Raw genomic sequence first — 21,278 nt, 5'->3', positions numbered from 1 at the left:
ACCCTAATCTCACATGAAAAGTTGTTATAGGGGAACCAGGAACCTGGCTTTGTGGCCAAATGTAAAAAACGACAAGTGTAGTAACGGAAGTGGAAGTGTAGTAAATGGAAGTGTAGTAATTTGGTGGTTAGTTGGAACTCTGGTGCCCTTCACTGTGCTGCTTCATTCTTCTTACTCTTGTTTTTTTGTCCTCCTTCCGCCCATCCATGATAGCTCTCGGTAGGTTTGAGTAAGCCATCTGAAACTTGTTCACTTCTTCGGGAGCTCACCACAGTGCTAACCTTTGCCATCAGTAGCTCTTAACAGACACTTGCTGTCTGAGGGCTCGCAGCCCTCCGCAGAACTTTCCTTGGAATGGGTTTAGTCTGACCATCATACTTCTTTAGGGTGATCAGCACGCTGCATGACAAACAGCACTTCTAGAAGAATCTGGTCAGCTTCATCAGGAAGTGCTTGCTCTCCAGCAGCACCATGGCTCAGCATAAGGCCCAAGAAATTCCTGGTTTACATTTAAAAAAATTGTTTATTTATTTTGAGAGAGAGAGTGAGAGAGAGCCCAGGAGAGGGGCAGAAAGAGGGAGGGAGAGACAGAGTCCCAAGCAGGCTCCAGGCTGTCAGCAGAGATCCCAATGCGGGGCTCGAACTCTCGCACCGCGAGATCATGACCTGAGCCAAAGTCAGCTGCTTCGCTGATTGAGCCACACAGGTGCCCCTGATTTACATTTTTTTAAAAGATCATTTCTGCCGGGTAGAGAACAGACCTTAGGCAGTAAGGGTGGAAGTGGGGGCCAGCTAAGAGGCTACTGTAGTAGTCCAAGCAAGAGGTGAATGGAGACAGGAGCAGGGATGGGGCAATGGAAAATGGTGAGAAGTGCTCAGATTATGAGTCTGTTTTGAAGGTTGAGACAATAGCTCAGGAAACTAAAAGGATGGGAAGGCCAATTATGGAGACAGGGAGACTGGGAAAGTGATAGATTTGAAAGGGCAAGTGCGGCGGGCTGAAGAGAGCCCCCCACTCCACACGCACAACCTCCAAAATTCATGCCTGATCCCTGAAACTTGTGAATCTGTTATTTTATACGGTAAAAGGAAGGCATGATTAAGTTAAGAATCTTGAGACAGGGCGATTATTCTGGATGATCAAGATGGGCCCAATGCAATGACAAGGGTCCTGTTAGCCAGAAGGCAGGGGGTCAGTCAGTAGGAGATGTGACGGTGGATGCAAGAGTGATTCAAAGAAGCCAAGGAATGTGGTGGCTTCTGGAAGCTGGGAAAGCCTTGGAAATGGATTCTCCCCTAGAGCCTCCAGAAGGAGCCGAGCCTTGTGGACCCATTTTAGACTTCTGGTCGGCAGAACTACACTAACTGTGCGTTGGTTTAAGCCACAAAGTGGTACTTTGTTACAGGGGCAGCAGGAAACTAACACAACGGGGTAGGTCCCAGTTGAGAGCTGTGTTGACCATATTCACCTTGAGACGCCTGAGACGTCAAGGTGGAGATGCTGAGTAGGCGTCTGGAGCTCAGTATGGAGGTCAGACTGGGGTCTGAGACCTGGGAGCCATGGGTGTGCAGGTGGAGTTCAAACCCTAGGCCTGAGAGAGGGACTCTAGCAGAGGGAGGCCCACACCCCAGTCTTTTCCATGGCAGGGCCCACGCTGATAGCGATGGACTCTGTGGGCAAGTCAGGGGTCAGCAGCGCCCACTGCTCAGCTGTGGGCCAGCAGCCTGGACCCTGTGGCACCGCAGCTGAGGCATCGTGGCCTGGAAGCCACCCCTGGCTCCTCAGGCACACTAACTGGAAGGCCCTGGGGTGGCCCAAGTGGGGAAGACAAGGTCCAAGCCAGAGAATGCAGAGGAAGTGTGGAGGCTGAGGAGGAGCAGTGGGAGGGACACAGGAGGGGATGGGGCAGATGAGGCCAGGCATCCACAGACCACAGCACCCACGAGGGGTTTGGCCTGAGAAGGGCTCAAGAAGGGTGGGGGTTTTGGCGTCCGCCAGAGGGGGTGTGGCTGGGCCCTTGTGAGCAGAGCTGAGGTTAGACTTTAGAAGGAAGAAAACCCCCGTGAGGCTGCCAATTCTTACCAGAGAGTGGACTTTGGAATTCTGTCCCAGGCACCTGCTCCCCCATCCCCCGCTCTTTGCTCCCTCCCCCCCCCCCACTTCCCCTACCAGCTCCTCAGGGGACTGGGTCAATCTGGACCTTGTCACTTTCTGCTCCTGGCTGCCACTACTCAGAGACTATGGAACTGTGGAGGCAACTGAGGCAGGCGGGACTGGTGCCCCCAGGACTGGGCCCACTTCCCCGCGCCCTGAGGGCCCCCCCGCCAGTGAGGAGAGCTGGCCAGACCCTCTCGTTCCCAGGAGTAGACACTGCAGGTGCCAGGGAGAGTCTGCTGTGGATCTTGGAGGAGCTGGTGAGTGAGGGGTTTGGAAGGGCAAGAGATGGGGGCAGGCGGGGGTGGGGACTGAGAACTCCTGGGTGAATGGGAATGAATAAAATTGCAAAGGGGCCAGAGATTGAAGGGCAGAAATTAATAGACAAGAAAAAAAAAGGAATTAAGAGACAAGAATAGAGAAACAAGCAGAGAGAGAGAGAGAGACAGAGACAAAGAAAGACCCAAAGAGTGAGAGTCAGGAGTAGAGACTGAGACGGAGAGACTCAGAAAAAGAGAGACAGAGATAGAAAGCAGAGATTGAGAGCAACAGAGACAGAGACTCAAATTAAATCTGAGACAGAGAGATGGAGACAGGCAAAGGCAGGGGGCAGAGAAATAGAGACAGAAAGGGATATGGAAAGACATAGAGACAGACAAGGGGGGACAGAGAACAAATTCAGGTAACAAAAGAAAGACACACAATAAGGGAGGCACAAAGATTCAGAGACACACAGAGAGACAGTGAAGGACAATGAAATAGAGACAAAGACAGGGGGAGACAGAGGCAGAGATCCAGAGACCCTGGGAGAAGCAGGCTGGGCAGTCAGGATCCGGGACACAGGGAGGACCCCGCCCAGGTGCTGCAGGCCTGGATTGTTAAAGAAAAGCTTACTTGTGACTTGTATTAAAGACGGTAAAGTGATAGGTGTGGGGACCACTTCAGTGGGGGAGAGAGAAGGGCTCAGCTCTGAACACAGTAGGGGCAAGTGGGAATTTCTAGCGAAGGAGCCAGTGGGGGTCAGTGGATGGAAAATCTAAGTGAAAGCATCAGGGGGAAGCGGGGCATCTGGCTCCAGCTATCGACTAACTGGATTCTTGCTGGAGACAGGCCAGGGAGATGAGACGTGAGCTGGGCAAGGGATGGGGCGCGAGGAACCAGATCAGATAGCGGGAGTGATCAGTCCGGAGATTCTTGGTAAAACTGGATTTACGAGGAAACGCACAGATAGGCCCAGAGAGGGTTTAGGAGCTTGGCTGAACTTTGGTCAAGCAAAGAATCTTCTCCAGGACTCCAGCAGGTTGGGGGGGGGGGCACGCTGACCCCCCTGCCCTCCGGGGCGGGGTGCCCATGACTTCCCCTTCCCACTGGCAGGGGCGCCTCCGCCAAGTGGACGTCCAGCTGCTGGGCCAGCTGTGCAGCCTGGGGCTGGAGATGGGGGCTCTGCGGGAGGACCTGGTCACCTTCCTGGAAGAGGAGGAGAGCCTCGTGGAGGAAGAGGAGGACGAGGAAGAGCCCGAGGGGAAGCAGGAGGAGGGACACTTGGGGGTCTCCTTCTCAGCCCCAGGCCACCAACTCCCGGACTTTGAGATGACGATCTGAGGCCCTGCCAGGTGCTTCTGATTGACACACGAAGGAGATGCAAATTTATGCAAAGGAGGGGGGATTTGCAGGTCAACTCAACCTGCCGACGCAGATTTGGAATCAACACCTGTTCCTTAAGCAAATACATTCTCTGAAGATGTCTGCACGGAGATTGAGGGGCTGGCCTGGGACCCCCGGGGTGTGTTTGCAGGCGAGGTGGGAGGTTTGCAGAGAAACTGTAGGTGTATTTGCAGGTGGGTTGCAGGGGAGACGTGGGTCTTTGCAAACAGGATGGAGATGCTGGCAGGTGGGCAAGGCTGCCCAGTATGGCGCCCCCCCACCCCCACAAGTGGCTGTTGAGCACGTGAAACATGGCTGGTCTGAAGTGAAGTGCGTGGGACACGGAACTACAGATCGAATTTCGAAGGCTTCCTATGATCAAAAGAATATATAAGACATTTCAACAATCTAAAAATTTTGTTGAGATGCTATTTTCTGCATAATGGGATAAACATATTACTAAAATTAGTTTCTCCTGTGTATTTGAAAATTTTTTTAATGTGGTAAAATGTATATAATGAGTTTCCATTTTAGCCAAATTATTTTTTATTTAAAAAAATTTTTTTAATGTTTATTTATTTTTGACAGAGAGAGAGTCAGAGCACGAGCAGGGGAGGGGCAGAGAGAAAGGGAGACACAGAATCCAAAGCAGGCTCCAGGTTCTGAGCTGTCAGCACAGAGCCCGATGTGGGGTTAGAACTCATGAACCGTGAGATCATGACCTTGAGCCGAAGTCGGACGCTTCGCCTAGACGCCGCTGTCAGAATCGCCTTCCTTTTTGTGGCTGAATAATATTCCGTTGTAGAAACACGCCACATTTTGTTTATCCATATTTCTGTCAATGGGCTCTTGGATTGTTTCCACCCTTTGGCAACTGTGAATAACATTGCTGTGGACAAGGATGTGCAAATATCTGTTCAAGTCCCTGCTGTCGATTCTTTTGGGGATATACCCAGAAATGGAATTGCTGGATCCTGTCGTAATTCCGTGTTCGAGTTTTCTGAGGAACACGCAGACTGTTCTGCACAGCAGCTGCACCATTTGACGTCCCCACCAGCCATGTGCGAGGGTTCCAACTTCTTTCCATCCTCACCAATGCTTATTTTCTTTTTCTTTTCATCCTAATGGATGGGAGGTGGTATCTCATTACGGTTTTGATTTGTGTTTCCCTAATGATTGATTTTGAGCATCTTTTCGTGTGCTTGTCTGCTTTACATTTATTTATTGATTGATTTATTTAGAGCATGTGGGAGGGGACGGGAGGGGCGGAAGGAGGGGAAGAATCTTATGCAGGCTCCACAGCCACCATGGAGACTGGCTGCAGGTTCCATCTCATGCCTGTGAAATCATGACCTGGGTGGAAATCAAGGTTCGACACTTAACCGACTGAGCTACCCAGGTACCCCCTTTATTATTATTATTTTTTAAAATATTGTTTTAGTTTTTATTTATTTTTGAGAGAGGGTGGGGGGGAGGGTCGGAGAGAGGGAGACACAGAATCCTAAGCGGGCTCCAGGCTCTGAGCTGTCAGCACAGAGCCCGACGTGGGGCTCGAACTCACAGACTGCAAGATCATGACCTGGTTGGATGCTCAACCGACTGAGCCACCCAGGTGCCCCTATTTTTTTTTTAAAGATTTTATTTTTCAGTAGCCTCTACACCCAATGTGGGGCTTGAAGCTCCAACCCTGAGATCGTGAGTCACATGCTCCACTGATGAGCCAGCCAGGTGCTCCTTTTTACATTTTTATTTTTTCAAGTTTATTTATTTTGAGAGAGACAGAGACAGTGTGAGTGGGAGAAGGGCAGAGAGAGAGAGAGGGAGAGAATGAGAATCCCAAGCTGGCTGTGCACGGTCAGCACAGAGCCCAATGCGGGACTCGAACTCACAAGCTGAGAGATCATGACCTGAGCTGAAATCAAGAGTCAGACGCTCAACCGACTGAATCACCAAGGCGCTTCACATTTTTACATATTTTTTAAAATGTTTATTTATTTTTGAGGGGGAGGGAGGGGCAGAGAGAGAAGGAGACACAGAATCCGAAGAAGGCTCCAGGCTCTGAGCTGTCAGCACAGAGCCTGACGTGGGGCTCAAACTCACAAACCGCGAGATCATGACCTGAGCTGAAGTCGGACACTCAACCCACTGAGCCACGCAGGCGCCCCACCTATCTACATTTTTAAATATGACGGCTAGAAAATTGAAAATCACGATCAAATCTCCCGTTTTTTTACTACATGTCACCATTTCAGATGTCCGTTAAATGGAATGTGGGTGTGAGCACATGGGCAGCGAGGGTTTCTAGGTGTTTCAGAGCTCCACCTGCAGGAGGCAGATATCTGTGGATGGCGGCCGAGGAGAGAAGGTCCCTATTCCTGAGGTCTACGTTTGCAGAAAGGATGCCTATGTCAGCAGGGGGAGGGCTCCCGCCTAAGTAGAGACATCTCTTCAGGGGAGACGTTTGGGGCTCATAAGATCATTACTCTTGGCGAAGACAAACACATGCTCACGTTTTTGTAATTCTTCATCAAACCACTTTCTAGTTGGGAGTGAGGATGTTCCCAGAGAAGTGATATGTTGGCGGAAGACGTGCTGAGTCCCTGTCCGTGGGGATTTCCTCCTTAGAAAAACCTGCTGCTTTTTGTCCAGGGGAGTCCTGCAAGACTGGGAGGCGGGGAGGTACAGGGAGATTAAGGGGTTCAGGCTCCATCCCCAAACTGATCCTTCTTTGCCAACCTTAGCCAGGTCTGCGGCTGCGGGGAAATCTGCTGTGGGGGTGGGGGGAGAGCAATGAAAGTCAGACCCCAGCACCCGGGGAAGGAGAAAGACACCCCAAGAGCATACAAAGGAGCAGAGTTCCTCTCCCCCATGAGATACTCTAGAGAGAGGCTGAGGACAGTCTGGGGTCTCTCGAAAGCTCTGTCCAGGCTGTGCGAGTCAGATGACTCAGACCACCAAAAGCTGGAAGAGGAAAGAAATGGAATCTCTCCTAGACTCTCTGGGGGGAATGTGGTCCTGCTGATACTTTGATTTTGGATTCCTGGCCCCCAGAACTGTTGCAGAACAAACTTCCTCTTGTTTGAAGCTACCAAGTGTGTGGTAATTTGTTATGGCAGCCACAAGCTGCCAAACTAATGCAGTGTCCCCCTCCAAGGCAAGAAGACCACCCCCCCCAATAGAAACGGGGAGATATGTCTTCCCAGCACTGGCTCCCTAATCCCTCAGATCCTGTGGGGCCCTGAGGAGACACCTAATGCCTGCGGCTATCACATCCCCAGCACCCACCCCCACCACGACCCCGCCGCTGCATTCCCCATCCTGTTCTTGGCTTGAGCCCATTGTGCACAAGGACAGTCACTAACTCTATCATCCCTCCTGGATTCAGACACAGGCACCTTCTGTGCAAAAGGGCTTCCCTCACCCCTGGGCCCTGGTATCTGCTGGAAGAACAGGACCCAGGTTCAGAGTGAGGAGCTCCTATTGTCACCTCCAGTGGGGATCGGCTAGGGGATGGTTTTTACAGCCTTTTTTTTTTTTAAACGAATATAATTTATTGTCAAATTGGCTTACATACAACACCCAGTGCTCATCCCAACAAGTGCCCTCCTCAATGCCCGTCACCCATTTTCCCTTCTCCCCCACCCTCAGTTTGTTCTCTGTATTTAAGAGTCTCTTGTGGTTTGCCTACCTCCCTCTCTGTTTGTATCTATTTTTTCCCTTTCCCTTCCCCCATGGTCTTCTGTTAAGTGTCTCAAGATCCACATATGAATGAAAACATATGAGATCTGTCCTTCTCTGACTTCTTTCACTCAGCATAATACCTTCCAGTTTCATCCACATTGCTGCAAATGGCACGATTTCATTCTTTCTCATTGCCAAGTAGTATTCCATTGTATATATAAACCACATCTTCTTTATCCATTCATCAGTTGATGGACATATAGGCTCTTCCCATAATTTGGCTATTGCTGAAAGCGCTGCTATAAACATTGGGGTACACGTGCCTCTATGCATCAGCACTCCTGTGTCCCTTGGGTAAATTCCTAGTAGTGCTATTGCTGGGTCATAGGGTAGATCTATTTTTAATTTTTTTGAGGAACCTCCACACTGTTTTCCAAAACAGCTGCACCAGTTTGCATTCCCACCAACAGTGCAAGAGGTTTCCCGTTTCTCCACACCCTCGCCAGCATCTGTTGTTTCCTGATTTGTTATTTTAGCCACTCTGACCAGTGTGAGGTGGTATCTCGGTGTGGCTTTGGTTTGTATTTCTCTGATGATGAGTGATGTTGATCATCTTTTCATGTGTCTGTTGGCCATCTGGATGTCTTCTTTGGAAAAGTGTCTATTCATGTCTTCTGCCCATTTCTTCACTGGATTATTTGTTTTTCAGGTGTTGAGTTTGGTAAGTTCTTTATAGATATTGGATACTAGCCCTTTGTCTGATATGTCGTTTGCAAATATCTTTTCCCATTCCATCAGTTGCCTTTCAGTTTCGTTGATTGTTTCCTTTGCAGTGCAGAAGCTTTTTTTCTTGAGGTCCCAATAGTTCATTTTTGCTTTTAATTCCCTTGCCTTTGGAGATGTGTTGAGTAAGAAATTGCTGTGTACAGCCTCTTTTTTGAGGGTAATTACAGATTTTTATATAGTCAATGTGTTTCATTGATTCTTTTGATGCTGGAATCATCTCCAGTTTGGTCATTGATTGGGCCAGAGCAAAATGCCAGGTGACATTTCAAAAGAAAGAAAATTCTCCCATGGGGGAATAAGACAGTCAGCTCTCACCATTTCTGTAGGCTTTTTTTATAGCTAGAGTTGATGTGGAATTCATATGGAGGATGAGCACAGCCATTTGCCCTGTGAGGCAGGGCTGGCTTCACAGGTTAGCAATCTGTGCAATCACACACTTAGAAGGGCCTGAACTGTCTCTAAAACTATGCTTTTGGCATCCTGAGATTACTAATGAGTTTTGAACAAGGAGTCCTGCATTTTCACTTTACGTTGCGTCCTGCCATTTATGTAGCTGGTTGCCCAAGGAGTGACCATGGATAGATGGGCTCTTGTAAAAAGACAGGTTGAGGCACCAGGGGCTGCAATATGTACTCTAGCCACTAGAGGGCGGCAGCACCCCAAGGTAAGCTGGGGAGATGGGAAGGCCCACCAACATTTTGCTTTTTTCTACTCTGTGTACTTGTATGTCTCTAAATGTCTCCCCCCCACACACACCCCCACCCCCGCCCCAGTCTCTGTAGCTCTCAGCGGAATGTTTTCCAGCCTGAAGGTACTTTAGAGATACACATTTAAAAAAAAATTGTTTTTAAATTTTATTTTAGAGAGAGTGTAAGTGGGAGAGAGGGACAAAGGGAGAGAGAGACTCTCTCAGACTTGGGACTCGATCCCACATTCTTAGGATCATGACCAGAGCTGAAGTCAAGAATCGGATGCTCAACCGACCAAGCCACCCAAGCACACCAGAATACACATTTACAATTTCACAATCCAAGGTGGGAAGCAGGGTGATCACAACTGTCTGACTCAAATACGAACAGCATTAAATAGATATAATAAGGTCTATGCTAAACATTGGTCTTAGGATAGTATTGCAGAGACGGGGAAGGGAAAAGTGTGTGTGTCATGGTGATGGGGAAGAAAGTACTTGAGTTCCCATTTTCTAAGAGGGAAGTGAAAAATCACTAAGTAGCCTCAGAGTATGTTGAGCAGAGATGACTGGGGTTCCATCCAGGGGAGCTGGTGCTGTTCCAGGGAGATCTACCCAGCATGGCCCCTGACAGAGAAGTCAGGTCTTTTCTGGGGTCACCTTGAGACAGAACACACAGCAACACAGGGCTTATCAGGGCAATGTCTAGCATGGTCAGCAATACAAGAAAGAACATCTGATGGCAGGGAGCCAGAACTGTTGTGCTCACAGTGTGAATATCAGGACTAGAATAAAAATTGCCTTGTTCGAGCTGCAGTGGGATTGTGTAACAAATTCAGATGTCCCTGGGGTTGTAGGCCATCCACATCAAAATGATATCTCTGTTCTGGCCAAGCCTTACACACCTGATTAAGATTCGTCCAAGAAGCCCAAACTTCTTAGGTCTTTGTCCATATGACATATGATGGGGACTGACCTTTTTCTTTATCTCTCACTGTTTTTTGAGTTAGGGGGATGGAATTAAAAACTCATGGGGCGCCTGGGTGGCTCAGTCGGTTGAGCGTCCGACTTCGGCTCGGGTCATGATCTCACGGTCCGTGAGTTTGAGCCCCGCGTCGGGCTCTGTGCTGACAGCTCAGAGCCTGGAGCCTGCTTCGGATTCTGTGTCTCCCTCTCTCTCTGACCCTCCCCCGTTCATGCTCTGTCTCTCTCTGTCTCAAAAATAAATAAACATTAAAAAAATAAAATAAAATAAAATGAAATAAATTAAAAAAACCAACTCATAATCCTTGTTTGATTCATGACCCAGTATCATCACCAGTCTGTCAATGCCTGCCATCCTTTTTTAGAGAAGTATTACTTATTTAATATTTTACTTACATATTTGGAGGCAGGCTCAAGTTGTAGCTTCCAGAAAGATCTCCATGTTGGGATTAGAGATAGAGATTGCTAGGGAAGCTGTTGCTACTTCCAGGAGAGAAAAACTGGAAAATCAAGACTCTTTATTGGCCTCAGGCCACAGCACCTCTACAGCCTCTCAGTAGCAACAAGACTGGGAACCACTGGCTCCATTGGCCTGAGTGCCTGGAGGCACAATGTGCATCTCACAACCCACTCTGCTTTTCCACATCACACACGTATGGCTCTGCTGTCAGTCAGTCCGGGAATTGATGTCTGTAGCTTGTCAGGCTTTGATGGGCTTTCCAAGGTGATTGGAGGAGAATGAGATAAGTCAATCTGGGCATCTCTCCTAGGCCTCACTGGGGCATCTCCACAATGGAGACCCAAGACCTTCATTCCTCTCTCCTCCCAGCCTGACCCTCCCCGGGTCTTCCTCTTCTCAGTCAAGGTCAAGAGCATCCTTCAGGTGCTCAGTTCAGGAAACTTGGCATTATCCTTGATGCCTCCATTCCATCACCAAACCTGAGATCTGTCCACAAAATATAAATAGAATCCAAACCACCATCATTCCTAAGTAAGGGTATTGTGACAGTCTCCTGACTGGTCTTCCCGTTGTCTCCTTGGGTACACTGTCCTGTACACCAATCTCCCCACTTAGGATCTCTGTTTCTCAGGGATGATTTCCTTCAAAACCCCAGGTCATTCTTCTTCTGTTCTAAGCCCTCCTGCTGTTCACATCTCAATCACACCAAAACCCAAAGTCCTCCCACAGCCCACAGGCCCTACATTGATGATACCTAGAGTGAGGATGGCCTGCTAGAAGACAAGAGTTTCCACCAGAAAGTCAATCAGCTCAACACTTTGGTTGAGAAAGTCTTGCAATGAAGAAAATGTCAGCTGAAAGAAACAGGGCACTTAGTGATGTGGCCCATCTACTGTGTGGCCCAAGCTCCTGAGCTCCTTGCAGATGACTCTTTGAGTGGCCCTGCCCCATCCACCCTGTTCCTGCCCTTCCTTCCCAAGCCATCGTACTCACCCGTGTGTTCCAGCCACAGTGGTTTCCTGACCCTTCCTCCACATTCAAGCCAGCTCCTGCCCCCGAGCATAGGTGCTTCTTGGAATAATCTTCGTGCAGAGATTTACATTACTGCTTCCTCCCTCTTTTCAGGTCTCACTCAGATGTCACCTCACCATGGTAGATTTCACTGAGCATCTTATAGAACAAGAAAGATCCCCTCGTGATACTCTCACTCCTTCTCCTTCACCCTACTTTGTTTTCTGTTAGATGACCTAGAAGACAGAAATACTGCTTTTTTATATCTTTTCTTCCAGATTTATTGAGTATAGTTGACAGTCAATATCGTCTTAGTCCAGGTGCACAACATCCTGATGTGATATATGTACATATTGTGAAATGATCTCCACAAGAAGTGGAGCAAACCTGCACCACCTCACATAGTTACAAACTTTTCTCTTAGTAACTTTCAAATGTGTAAGATGGTATTGTTAACTATAGTCGCCATGCTGTACATTATGTCTGCAGGACCTACTTATCTGGGGGATTTTATCTTGTTATCACCTTTCCTCCTCCCCACCACCCCTGTCTCTCAGGCAAGGTAGCTATAAACTGTTCTCTTTAAGATTCCACATATAAGCGAGATAGTACAGTATCTGTCTTTCTGTGACTGACTGCTGCCACTCAGCACAGTGCCCTCAAGGTCCTTCCATGTTGTGGCAGATGGCAAGAGTTCCTTCTTATTTATGGCTGAACAATATTCCATTGTATAAGGTCCCACCTTTTCTTAAGCATTTAACACTTGATGGGCTTTTGGGTTGTTTCCCTGTCTTGGCTGTTGTGAATAAGGCTGCAATCAACATGGGGGCTCAGATATTGTTTTGAAACAGTGATTTCATTTCTTTTGGAGATACACCCAGAAGTGGAATTGTTACATCGGAAGGTAGTTCTATTTCTAATTTTTGGAGGACTCTCCATATTGTTTTCTACAGTGGCTGCACCAGTGCACATTCTGACCAACACTGCACAAGGCCTTCTTTTCCTCCACATTCTCCATATCACTTGCTCTCTCTTGTCTTTAGATACTGGCCACTCTAACTGTGGGGTGATTTTATTGGGGTTTTGGTTCGGTTTCCTGATGACTAATGATGTTGAGCACCTTTTAATGTACCTGTTGGCTAGCTGTATGTCTCCTTTGAGAAAATGCCTATTCAGCTGCTCTGCCCATATGAATAAGATCATTTGGGGGGTTAATTGCTTATGAGACATATGATTTGCAAATATTTTCTCCCATTTGGTAGGTCGCCTTTTCATTTTGTTGTTTCTTTTTTTTGCAGAAGCTTTTTATTTATTTATTTTAATGTTTTTATATATATATATGAAATTTATTGACAAATTGGTTTCCATACAACACCCAGTGCTCATCCCAAAAGGTGCCCTCCTCAATACCCATCACCCACCCTCCCCACCCTCCCACCCCCCATCAACCCTCAGTTTGTTCTCAGTTTTTAACAGTCTCTTATGCTTTGGCTCTCTCCCACTCTAACCTCTTTTTTTTTTTTTTTCCTTCCCCTCCCCCATGGGTTCCTGTTAAGTTTCTCAGGATCCACATAAGAGTGAAACCATATGGTATCTGTCTTTCTCTGTATGGCTTATTTCACTTAGCATTACACTCTCCAGTTCCATCCACGTTGCTACAAAAGGCCATATTTCATTTTTTCTCATTGCCACGTAGTATTCCATTGTGTATATAAACCACAATTTCTTTATCCATTCATCAGTTGATGGACATTTAGGCTCTTTCCATAATTTGGCTATTGTTGAGAGTGCTGCTATGAACATTGGGGTACAAGTGCCCCTATGCATCAGTACTCCTGTATCCCTTGGATAAATTCCTAGCAGTGCTATTGCTGGGTCATAGGGTAGGTCTATTTTTAATTTTCTGAGGAACCTCCACACTGCTTTCCAGAGCGGCTGCACCAATTTGCATTCCCACCAACAGTGCAAGAGGGTTCCTGTTTCTCCACATCCTCTCCAGCATCTATAGTCTCCTGATTTGTTCATTTTGGCCACTCTGACTGGAGTGAGGTGATATCTGAGTGTGGTTTTGATTTGTATTTCCCTGATAAGGAGCGATGCTGAACATCTTTTCATGTGCCCGTTGGCCATCTGGATGTCTTCTTTAGAGAAGTGTCTATTCATGTTTTCTGCCCATTTCTTCACTGGGTTATTTGTTTTTCGGGTGTGGAGTTTGGTGAGCTCTTTATAGATTTTGGATACTAGCCCTTTGTCCGATATGTCATTTGCAAATATCTTTTCCCATTCCGTTGGTTGCCTTTTAGTTTTGTTGGTTGTTTCCTTTGCTGTGCAGAAGCTTTTTATCTTCATAAGGTCCCAGTAATTCACTTTTGCTTTTAATTCCCTTGCCTTTGGGGATGTGTCGAGTAAGAGATTGCTACGGCTGAGGTCAGAGAGGTCTTTTCCTGCTTTCTCCTCTAAGGTTTTGATGGTTTCCTGTCTCACATTTAGGTCCTTTATCCATTTTGAGTTTATTTTTGTAAATGGTGTGAGAAAGTGGTCTAGTTTCAACCTTCTGCATGTTGCTGTCCAGTTCTCCCAGCACCATTTGTTAAAGAGGCTGTCTTTTTTCCATTGGATGTTCTTTCCTGCTTTGTCAAAGATGAGTTGGCCATACGTTTGTGGGTCTAGTTCTGGGGTTTCTATTCTATTCCATTGGTCTGTGTGTCTGTTTTTGTGCCAATACCATGCTGTCTTGATGATGACAGCTTTGTAGTAGAGGCTAAAGTCTGGGATTGTGATGCCTCCTGCTTTGGTCTTCTTCTTCAAAATTCCTTTGGCTATTCGGGGCCTTTTGTGGTTCCATATGAATTTTAGGATTGCTTGTTCTAGTTTCGAGAAGAATGCTGGTGCAATTTTGATTGGGATTGCATTGAATGTGTAGATAGCTTTGGGTAGTATTGACATTTTGACAATATTTATTTTTCCAATCCATGAGCAGGGAACGTCTTTCCATTTCTTTAAATCTTCTTCAATTACCTTCATAAGCTTTCTATAGTTTTCAGCATACAGATCCTTTACATCTTTGGTTAGATTTATTCCTAGGTATTTTATGCTTCTTGGTGCAATTGTGAATGGGATCAGTTTCTTTATTTGTCTTTCTGTTGCTTCATTGTTAGTGTATAAGAATGCAACTGATTTCTGTACATTGATTTTGTATCCTGCAACTTTGCTGAATTCATGTATCAGTTCTAGCAGACTTTTGGTGGAGTCTATCGGATTTTCCATGTATAATATCATGTCATCTGCAAAAAGCGAAAGCTTGACTTCATCTTTGCCAATTTTGATGCCTTTGATTTCCTTTTGTTGTCTGATTGCTGATGCTAGAACTTCCAGCACTATGTTAAACAACAGCGGTGAGGGTGGGCATCCCTGTCGTGTTCCTGATCTCAGGGAAAAAGCTCTCAGTTTTTCCCCGTTGAGGATGATGTTAGCTGTGGGCTTTTCATAAATGGCTTTTATGATCTTTAAGTATGTTCCTTCTATCCCGACTTTCTCAAGGGTTTTTATTAAGAAAGGGTGCTGGATTTTGTCAAAGGCCTTTTCTGCATCGATTGACAGGATCATATGGTTCTTCTCTTTTTTTTTGTTAATGTGATGTATCACGTTGATTGATTTGCGAATGTTGAACCAGCCCTGCATCCCAGGAATGAATCCCACTTGATCATGGTGAATAATTCTTTTTATATGCTGTTGAATTCGATTTGCTAGTATCTTATTGAGAATTTTGGCATCCATATTCATCAGGGATATTGGCCTGTAGTTCTCTTTTTTTACTGGGTCTCTGTCTGGTTTAGGAATCAAAGTAATACTGGCTTCATAGAATGAGTCTGGAAGTTTTCCTTCCCTTTCTATTTCTTGGAATAGCTTGAGAAGGATAGGTATTATTTCTGCTTTAAACGTCTGGTAGAACTCCCCTGGGAAGCCATCTGGTCCTGGACTCTTATTTGTTGGGAGATTTTTGATAACCGATTCAATTTCTTCGCTGGTTATGGGTCTGTTCAAGCTTTCTATTTCCTCCTGATTGAGTTTTGGAAGAGTGTGGGTGTTCAGGAATTTGTCCATTTCTTCCAGGTTGTCCAATTTGTTGGCATATAATTTTTCATAGTATTCCCTGATAATTGTTTGTATCTCTGAGGGATTGGTTGTAATAATTCCATTTTCATTCATGATTTTATCTATTTGGGTCATCTCCCTTTTCTTTTTGAGAAGCCTGGCTAGAGGTTTGTCAATTTTGTTTATTTTTTCAAAAAACCAACTCTTGGTTTCGTTGATCTGCTCTACAGTTTTTTTAGATTCTATATTGTTTATTTCTGCTCTGATCTTTATTATTTCTCTTCTTCTGCTGGGTTTAGGCTGCCTTTGCTGTTCTGCTTCTATTTCCTTTAGGTGTGCTGTTAGATTTTGTATTTGGGATTTTTCTTGTTTCTTGAGATAGGCCTGGATTGCAATGTATTTTCCTCTCAGGACTGCCTTCGCTGCGTCCCAAAGCATTTGGATTGTTGTATTTTCATTTTCGTTTGTTTCCATATATTTTTTGATTTCTTCTCTAATTGCCTAGTTGACCCACTCATTCGTTAGTAGGGTGTTCTTTAACCTCCATGCTTTTGGAGGTTTTCCAGACTTTTTCCTGTGGTTGATTTCAAGCTTCATAGCATTGTGGTCTGAAAGTATGCATGGTATAATTTCAATTCTTGTAAACTTATGAAGGGCTGTTTTGTGACCCAGTATATGATCTATCTTGGAGAATGTTCCATGTGCACTCGAGAAGAAAGTATATTCTGTTGCTTTGGGATGCAGAGTTCTAAATATATCTGTCAAGTCCATCTGATCCAATGTCTCATTCAGGGCCCTTGTTTCTTTATTGACCGTGTGTCTAGATGATCTATCCATTTCTGTAAGTGGGGTGTTAAAGTCCCCTGCAATTACCACATTCTTATCAATAAGGTTGCTTATGTTTATGAGTAATTGTTTTATATATTTGGGGGCTCTGGTATTCGGCGCATAGACATTTATAATTGTTAGCTCTTCCTGATGGATAGACCCTGTAACTATTATATAATGTCCTTCTTCATCTCTTGTTACAGCCTTTAATTTAAAGTCTAGTTTGTCTGATATAAGTATGGCTACTCCAGCTTTCTTCTGGCTTCCAGTAGCATGATAAATAGTTCTCCATCCCCTCACTCTGAATCTAAAGGTGTCCTCAGGTCTAAAATGAGTCTCTTGTAGACAGCAAATAGATGGGTCTTGTTTTTTTATCCATTCTGATACCCTATGTCTTTTGGTTGGCGCATTTAATCCATTTACATTCAGTGTTATTATAGAAAGATACGGGTTTAGAGTCATTGTGATGTCTGTATGTTTTATGCTTGTAGTGATGTCTCTGGTACTTTGTCTCACAGGGTCCCCCTTAGGATCTCTTGTAGGGCTGGTTTAGTGGTGACGAATTCCTTCAGTTTTTGTTTGTTTGGGAAGACCTTTATATCTCCTTCTATTCTAAATGACAGACTTGCTGGATAAAGGATTCTCGGCTGCATATTTTTTCTGTCTAGCACACTGAAAATCTCGTGCCAATTCTTTCTGGCCTGCCAAGTTTCAAAAGAGAGATCAGTCACGAGTCTTATAGGTCTCCCTTTATATGTGAGGGCACGTTTACCCCTTGCTGCTTTCAGAATTTTCTCTTTATCCTTGTATTTTGCCAGTTTCACTATGATATGTCGTGCAGAAGATCGATTCAAGTTACGTCTGAAGGGAGTTCTCTGTGCCTCTTGGATTTCAATGCCTTTTTCCTTCCCCAGTTCAGGGAAGTTCTCAGCTATTATTTCTTCAAGTACCCCTTCAGCACCTTTCCCTCTCTCTTCCTCCTCTGGGATACCAATTATGCGTATATTATTTCTTTTTAGTGTATCACTTAGTTCTCTAATTTTCCCCTCATACTCCTGGATTTTTTTATCTCTCTTTTTCTCAGCTTCCTCTTTTTCCATAACTTTATCTTCTAGTTCACCTAGTCTCTCCTCTGCCCCTTCCATCCGAGCCGTGGTGGTTTCCATTTTGTTTTGCATTTCATTTAAAGCGTTTTTCAGCTCCTCGTGACTGTTCCTTAGTCCCTTGATCTCTGTAGCAAGAGATTCTCTGCTGTCCTGTATACTGTTTTCAAGCCCAGCGATTAATTTTATGACTATTATTCTAAATTCACTTTCTGTTATATTATTTAAATCCTTTTTGATCAGCTCATTAGCTGTTGTTATTTCCTGGAGATTCTTCTGAGGGGAATTCTTCCGCTTGGTCATTTTGGATAGTCCCTGGTGTGGTGAGGACCTGCAGGGCACTTCCCCTGTGCTGTGGTGTATAACTGGAGTTGGTGGGCGGGGCCGCAGTCAGTCCTGATGTCTGCCCCCAGCCCACCGCTGGGGCCACAGTCAGACTGGTGTGTGCCTTCTCTTCCCCTCTCCTAGGGGCGGGATTCACTGTGGGGTGGCGTGGCCCGTCTGGGCTACTTGCACACTGCCAGGCTTGTGATGCTGGGGATCTGGCGTATTAGCTGGGGTGGGTAGGCAAGGTGCACGGCGGCGGGGGGGCAGGCTTAGCTTGCTTCTCCTTAGGTGATCCACTTCAGGAGGGGCCCTGTGGCAGCCGGAGGGAGTCAGATCCTCTACCAAAGGTTTGGCTCCGCAGAAGCACAGAGTTGGGTGGTTGCGCGGAGCGAGCAATTTCCCTGGCAGGAACCGGTTCCCTTTGGGATTTTGGCTGGGGGATGGGCAGGAGAGATGGCGCTGGCGAGCGCCTTTGTTCCCCACCAAACTGAGCTCTGTCGACCGGGGGGCTCCGCAGCTCTCCCTCCCTTTGTCCTCCAGCCTTCCCGCTTTCCGAGCAGAGCTGTTAACTTATGACCTCCCAGACGCTAAGTCGCGCTTGCTGTCGGAACACAGTCCGTCAGGCCCCTCCGCTTTTGCAAGCCAGACTCGGGGACTCTCCTTGGCCGGCGAGCCGCCCCTCCGCCCCGGCTCCCTCCCGCCAGTCCGTGGAGCGCGCACCGCCTAGCCGCCCTTCCTACCCTCTTCCATGGGCCTCTCATCTGCGCTTGGGTCTGGCGACTCCGTTCTGCTAATCCTCTGGCGGTTTTCTGGGTTATTTAGGCAGGTGTAGGTGGAATCTAAGTGATCAGCAGGACGCGCGGTGAGCCCAGCGTCCTCCTACGCCGCCATCTTCCCCCTATTTTAATGTTTTTGAAGTAGGTTTCACATCCAGAGCCCAACAGAGGCTCGAACTCATGACCCAGAGATCAAGACCTGACCTGAGCTGTGATCAAGAGTTGGACACTTTGCTGACTGAGCCACCCAGGTGCCTGTGCTTTGCAGAAGTTTTTAGTTTGTTGCCGTTGAACTTGCTTATTTTTTTTTTTAATGTTTATGTATTTTTATTTTGAAAGAGAGAGAGAGAGAATGAGGGAGGAGCAGAGAGAGAGGGAGGAGAGAATCCCAAGCAGGCTCTGCACCATCAGTGCAGAGCCTGATGAGGGGCTCGATCCCATGAACTGTGAGATCATGACCTGAGCCAAAATCAAGAGTTGGATGCTTACCCAACTGAGCCACTCTGCACCCCCCCACACTTGTTTATTTATCCTCTAACTGTTGATGCTTATGGTGTGAAGTCCAAAAACTTATCACCAAGTCTGACGTCAAGGAGCTTACTGCCTTTGTTTTTTTCTTTCTTCTTCTTTTTTTAAGTTTATTTATTTATTTGAGAGAGACAGAGATAGTGCAAGTGGGGAAGGGGCAGAGAGTGGGGAGAGAGAGAATCCCCAGCAGGCTCCATGCTGCCAGCACAGAGCTCCACCCAGGGAGGGAACCTACAAAACTGCGGGATCATGACTCAGATGAAAACAAGAGCTGGACACTCAACCGACTGAGCCACCCAAGTGCCCCTGCCTATGTTTCTTTTCTACTGGTTTTGTGGTTTGAGGTCTTACATTCAAGATTGTAATCTGATTTGAGTGAATGTTTGTCTATGGTGCAGCTAGTGGTCTAGTTTCATTCTTCTGGATGTGGCCATCCAGTTTTCCTAACACCACTTATTGGAGAGATGACCCTGTCTCTACTTTATATTCTTAGCTGCTTTACCATTAACTAATTAATTTCAAACATTAACCCATTGCCCTTTTAGGACATACTTTTTCCACCACAAGTTGGTTTGAGGTGAAACCACTCAGATTGAGAAACTGTGTAAGAAGTCAATCGTGCTCAAATTAGAGAAGCTGTAAAGACTTTTCACACTCAAGATGATGTAGCACCCTCCTGTTATAGCCACACGTCAAAGAGCAGACAATATTGGAGCAGTTGCTCCAAGAGACTGAAAACACCATCAGGATCTGGCCCTTCCATCTTTTTTCTTTTTTACGTTTATTTATTTTTGAGAGACAGAGAGAGACAGAGCACAAGTGGGGAGGGGCAGAGAGAGAAGGAGACACAGAATCTGAAGCAGGCTCCAGGCTCCGAGCTGACAGTACAGAGTCTGACGTGGGGCTCGAACTCACAAACCCCAAGATCATGACCTGAGCCGAAGTCAGACACTTAACCGACTGAGCCACCCAGGCGCCCCATGAGAGGCTGATGTTTAAATGCTTTCTTTTGATGATGAGGCAAAAGAGCCAGAACAATGCAGGCTGCCCATCCCCAGGGGAGCCTCAGGAGAGATGTTCCCACTGGGTGGTGGTTCCCCTCACACCCTGTCCCCTCCGTGGTCTGTCCTGAGTCAGGCTCCTTCCTCTGGGACTTCAGATTCATCACATCCCTGCATCTCTGCCCATGTGTACCTGGCAGGTGTCTCAGCCCACCAGCAGGCAGGGATGCTGGGGCTTTGTGGACCCAAGCTGCAAAGACTCCTAGATAAAGGAAAGGTCAGTTTAACAAGCTCAGGGCTACTGAGCCCAGTGTGGGTCCCACAGCCCAGGGCTGCGTGAGGGTCAAAAACAGAGAAGAAATCCAGTGTCTTAATGTGATTCCCTAAGGTAGCTTGAATCCAGAATGATGGCAGTCCCAAGAGCACCATCTGGCTCTCTGGGGTAAGGATGGGTGATTTTCCAAGATCAGTTGCTCTGGAACCATTTCCTGTGATTTGAAGTTCTCACCTGCTCTGAGGGGTGGGGGGCCCTTGATGCCCTATCCTGGGGTTGTGAGTGGAAGGAAAGTCATCAAGAGGCATTTTCTGTTCGCTTTGAAAAATGTTCTCTTAGGGGCGCCTGGGTGGCGCAGTCGGTTAAGCGTCCGACTTCAGCCAGGTCATGATCTCGCGGTCCGTGAGTTCGAGCCCCGCGTCGGGCTCTGGGCTGATGGCTCAGAGCCTGGAGCCTGTTTCCGATTCTGTGTCTCCCTCTCTCTCTGCCCCTCCCCCCCTTCATGCTCTGTCTCTCTCTGTCCCAAAAATAAATAAACGTTGAAAAATAAAATAAAATGCAACAAAAGTTTTAAAAAAAAAAAAAAAAAAAAAAAAAAAAAAAAAAAAAAGAAAAATGTTCTCTTAGGGGAGGGGAAGAAAAAAAAAAAAGAGGTTAGAGAGGGAGAGAGCCAAAGCATAAGAGACTCTTAAAAACTGAGAACAAACTGAGGATTGATGGGGGGGGTGGGAGGGAGGGGAGGCTGGGTGATGGGCATTGAGGAGGGCACCTGTTGGGATGAGCACTGGGTGTTGTATGGAAACCAATTTGACAATAGATTTCATATACAAAAATTAAAAAAATAAAAACTGAGAATAAACTGAGGATTGATGGGGAGGTGAGAGGGAGGGGGGAGGGTGGGTGATGAGCATTGAGGAGGGCACCTGTTGGGAGGAGC

At 46.6% G+C, this 21,278-nt stretch overlaps 1 protein-coding gene across 1 annotated transcript; it reads left to right on the top strand.

Moving 5' to 3' along the window:
* Positions 1-2,241: 2,241 nt before the first annotated feature.
* Positions 2,242-4,240, top strand: ERICH4 (glutamate rich 4). The gene is made up of 2 exons (XM_047079328.1): positions 2,242-2,415; positions 3,530-4,240. The coding sequence occupies exons 1-2, from the start codon at positions 2,242-2,244 to the stop codon at positions 3,755-3,757; spliced, it is 402 nt and encodes a 133-aa protein (XP_046935284.1). The 3' UTR covers positions 3,758-4,240.
* Positions 4,241-21,278: the final 17,038 nt, after the last annotated feature.

The sequence above is a fragment of the Lynx rufus genome, unplaced genomic scaffold (genome assembly GCF_022079265.1).
Source record: "Lynx rufus isolate CCGP_SWC_20201006 ecotype Redwood Valley unplaced genomic scaffold, mLynRuf1.p SCAF_16, whole genome shotgun sequence".
In the NCBI taxonomy this organism is placed as follows: Eukaryota; Metazoa; Chordata; class Mammalia; order Carnivora; family Felidae; genus Lynx; species Lynx rufus.
Note: the sequence above shows the minus strand (reverse complement) of the source record. Positions and strands in the feature narration are given on the sequence as shown.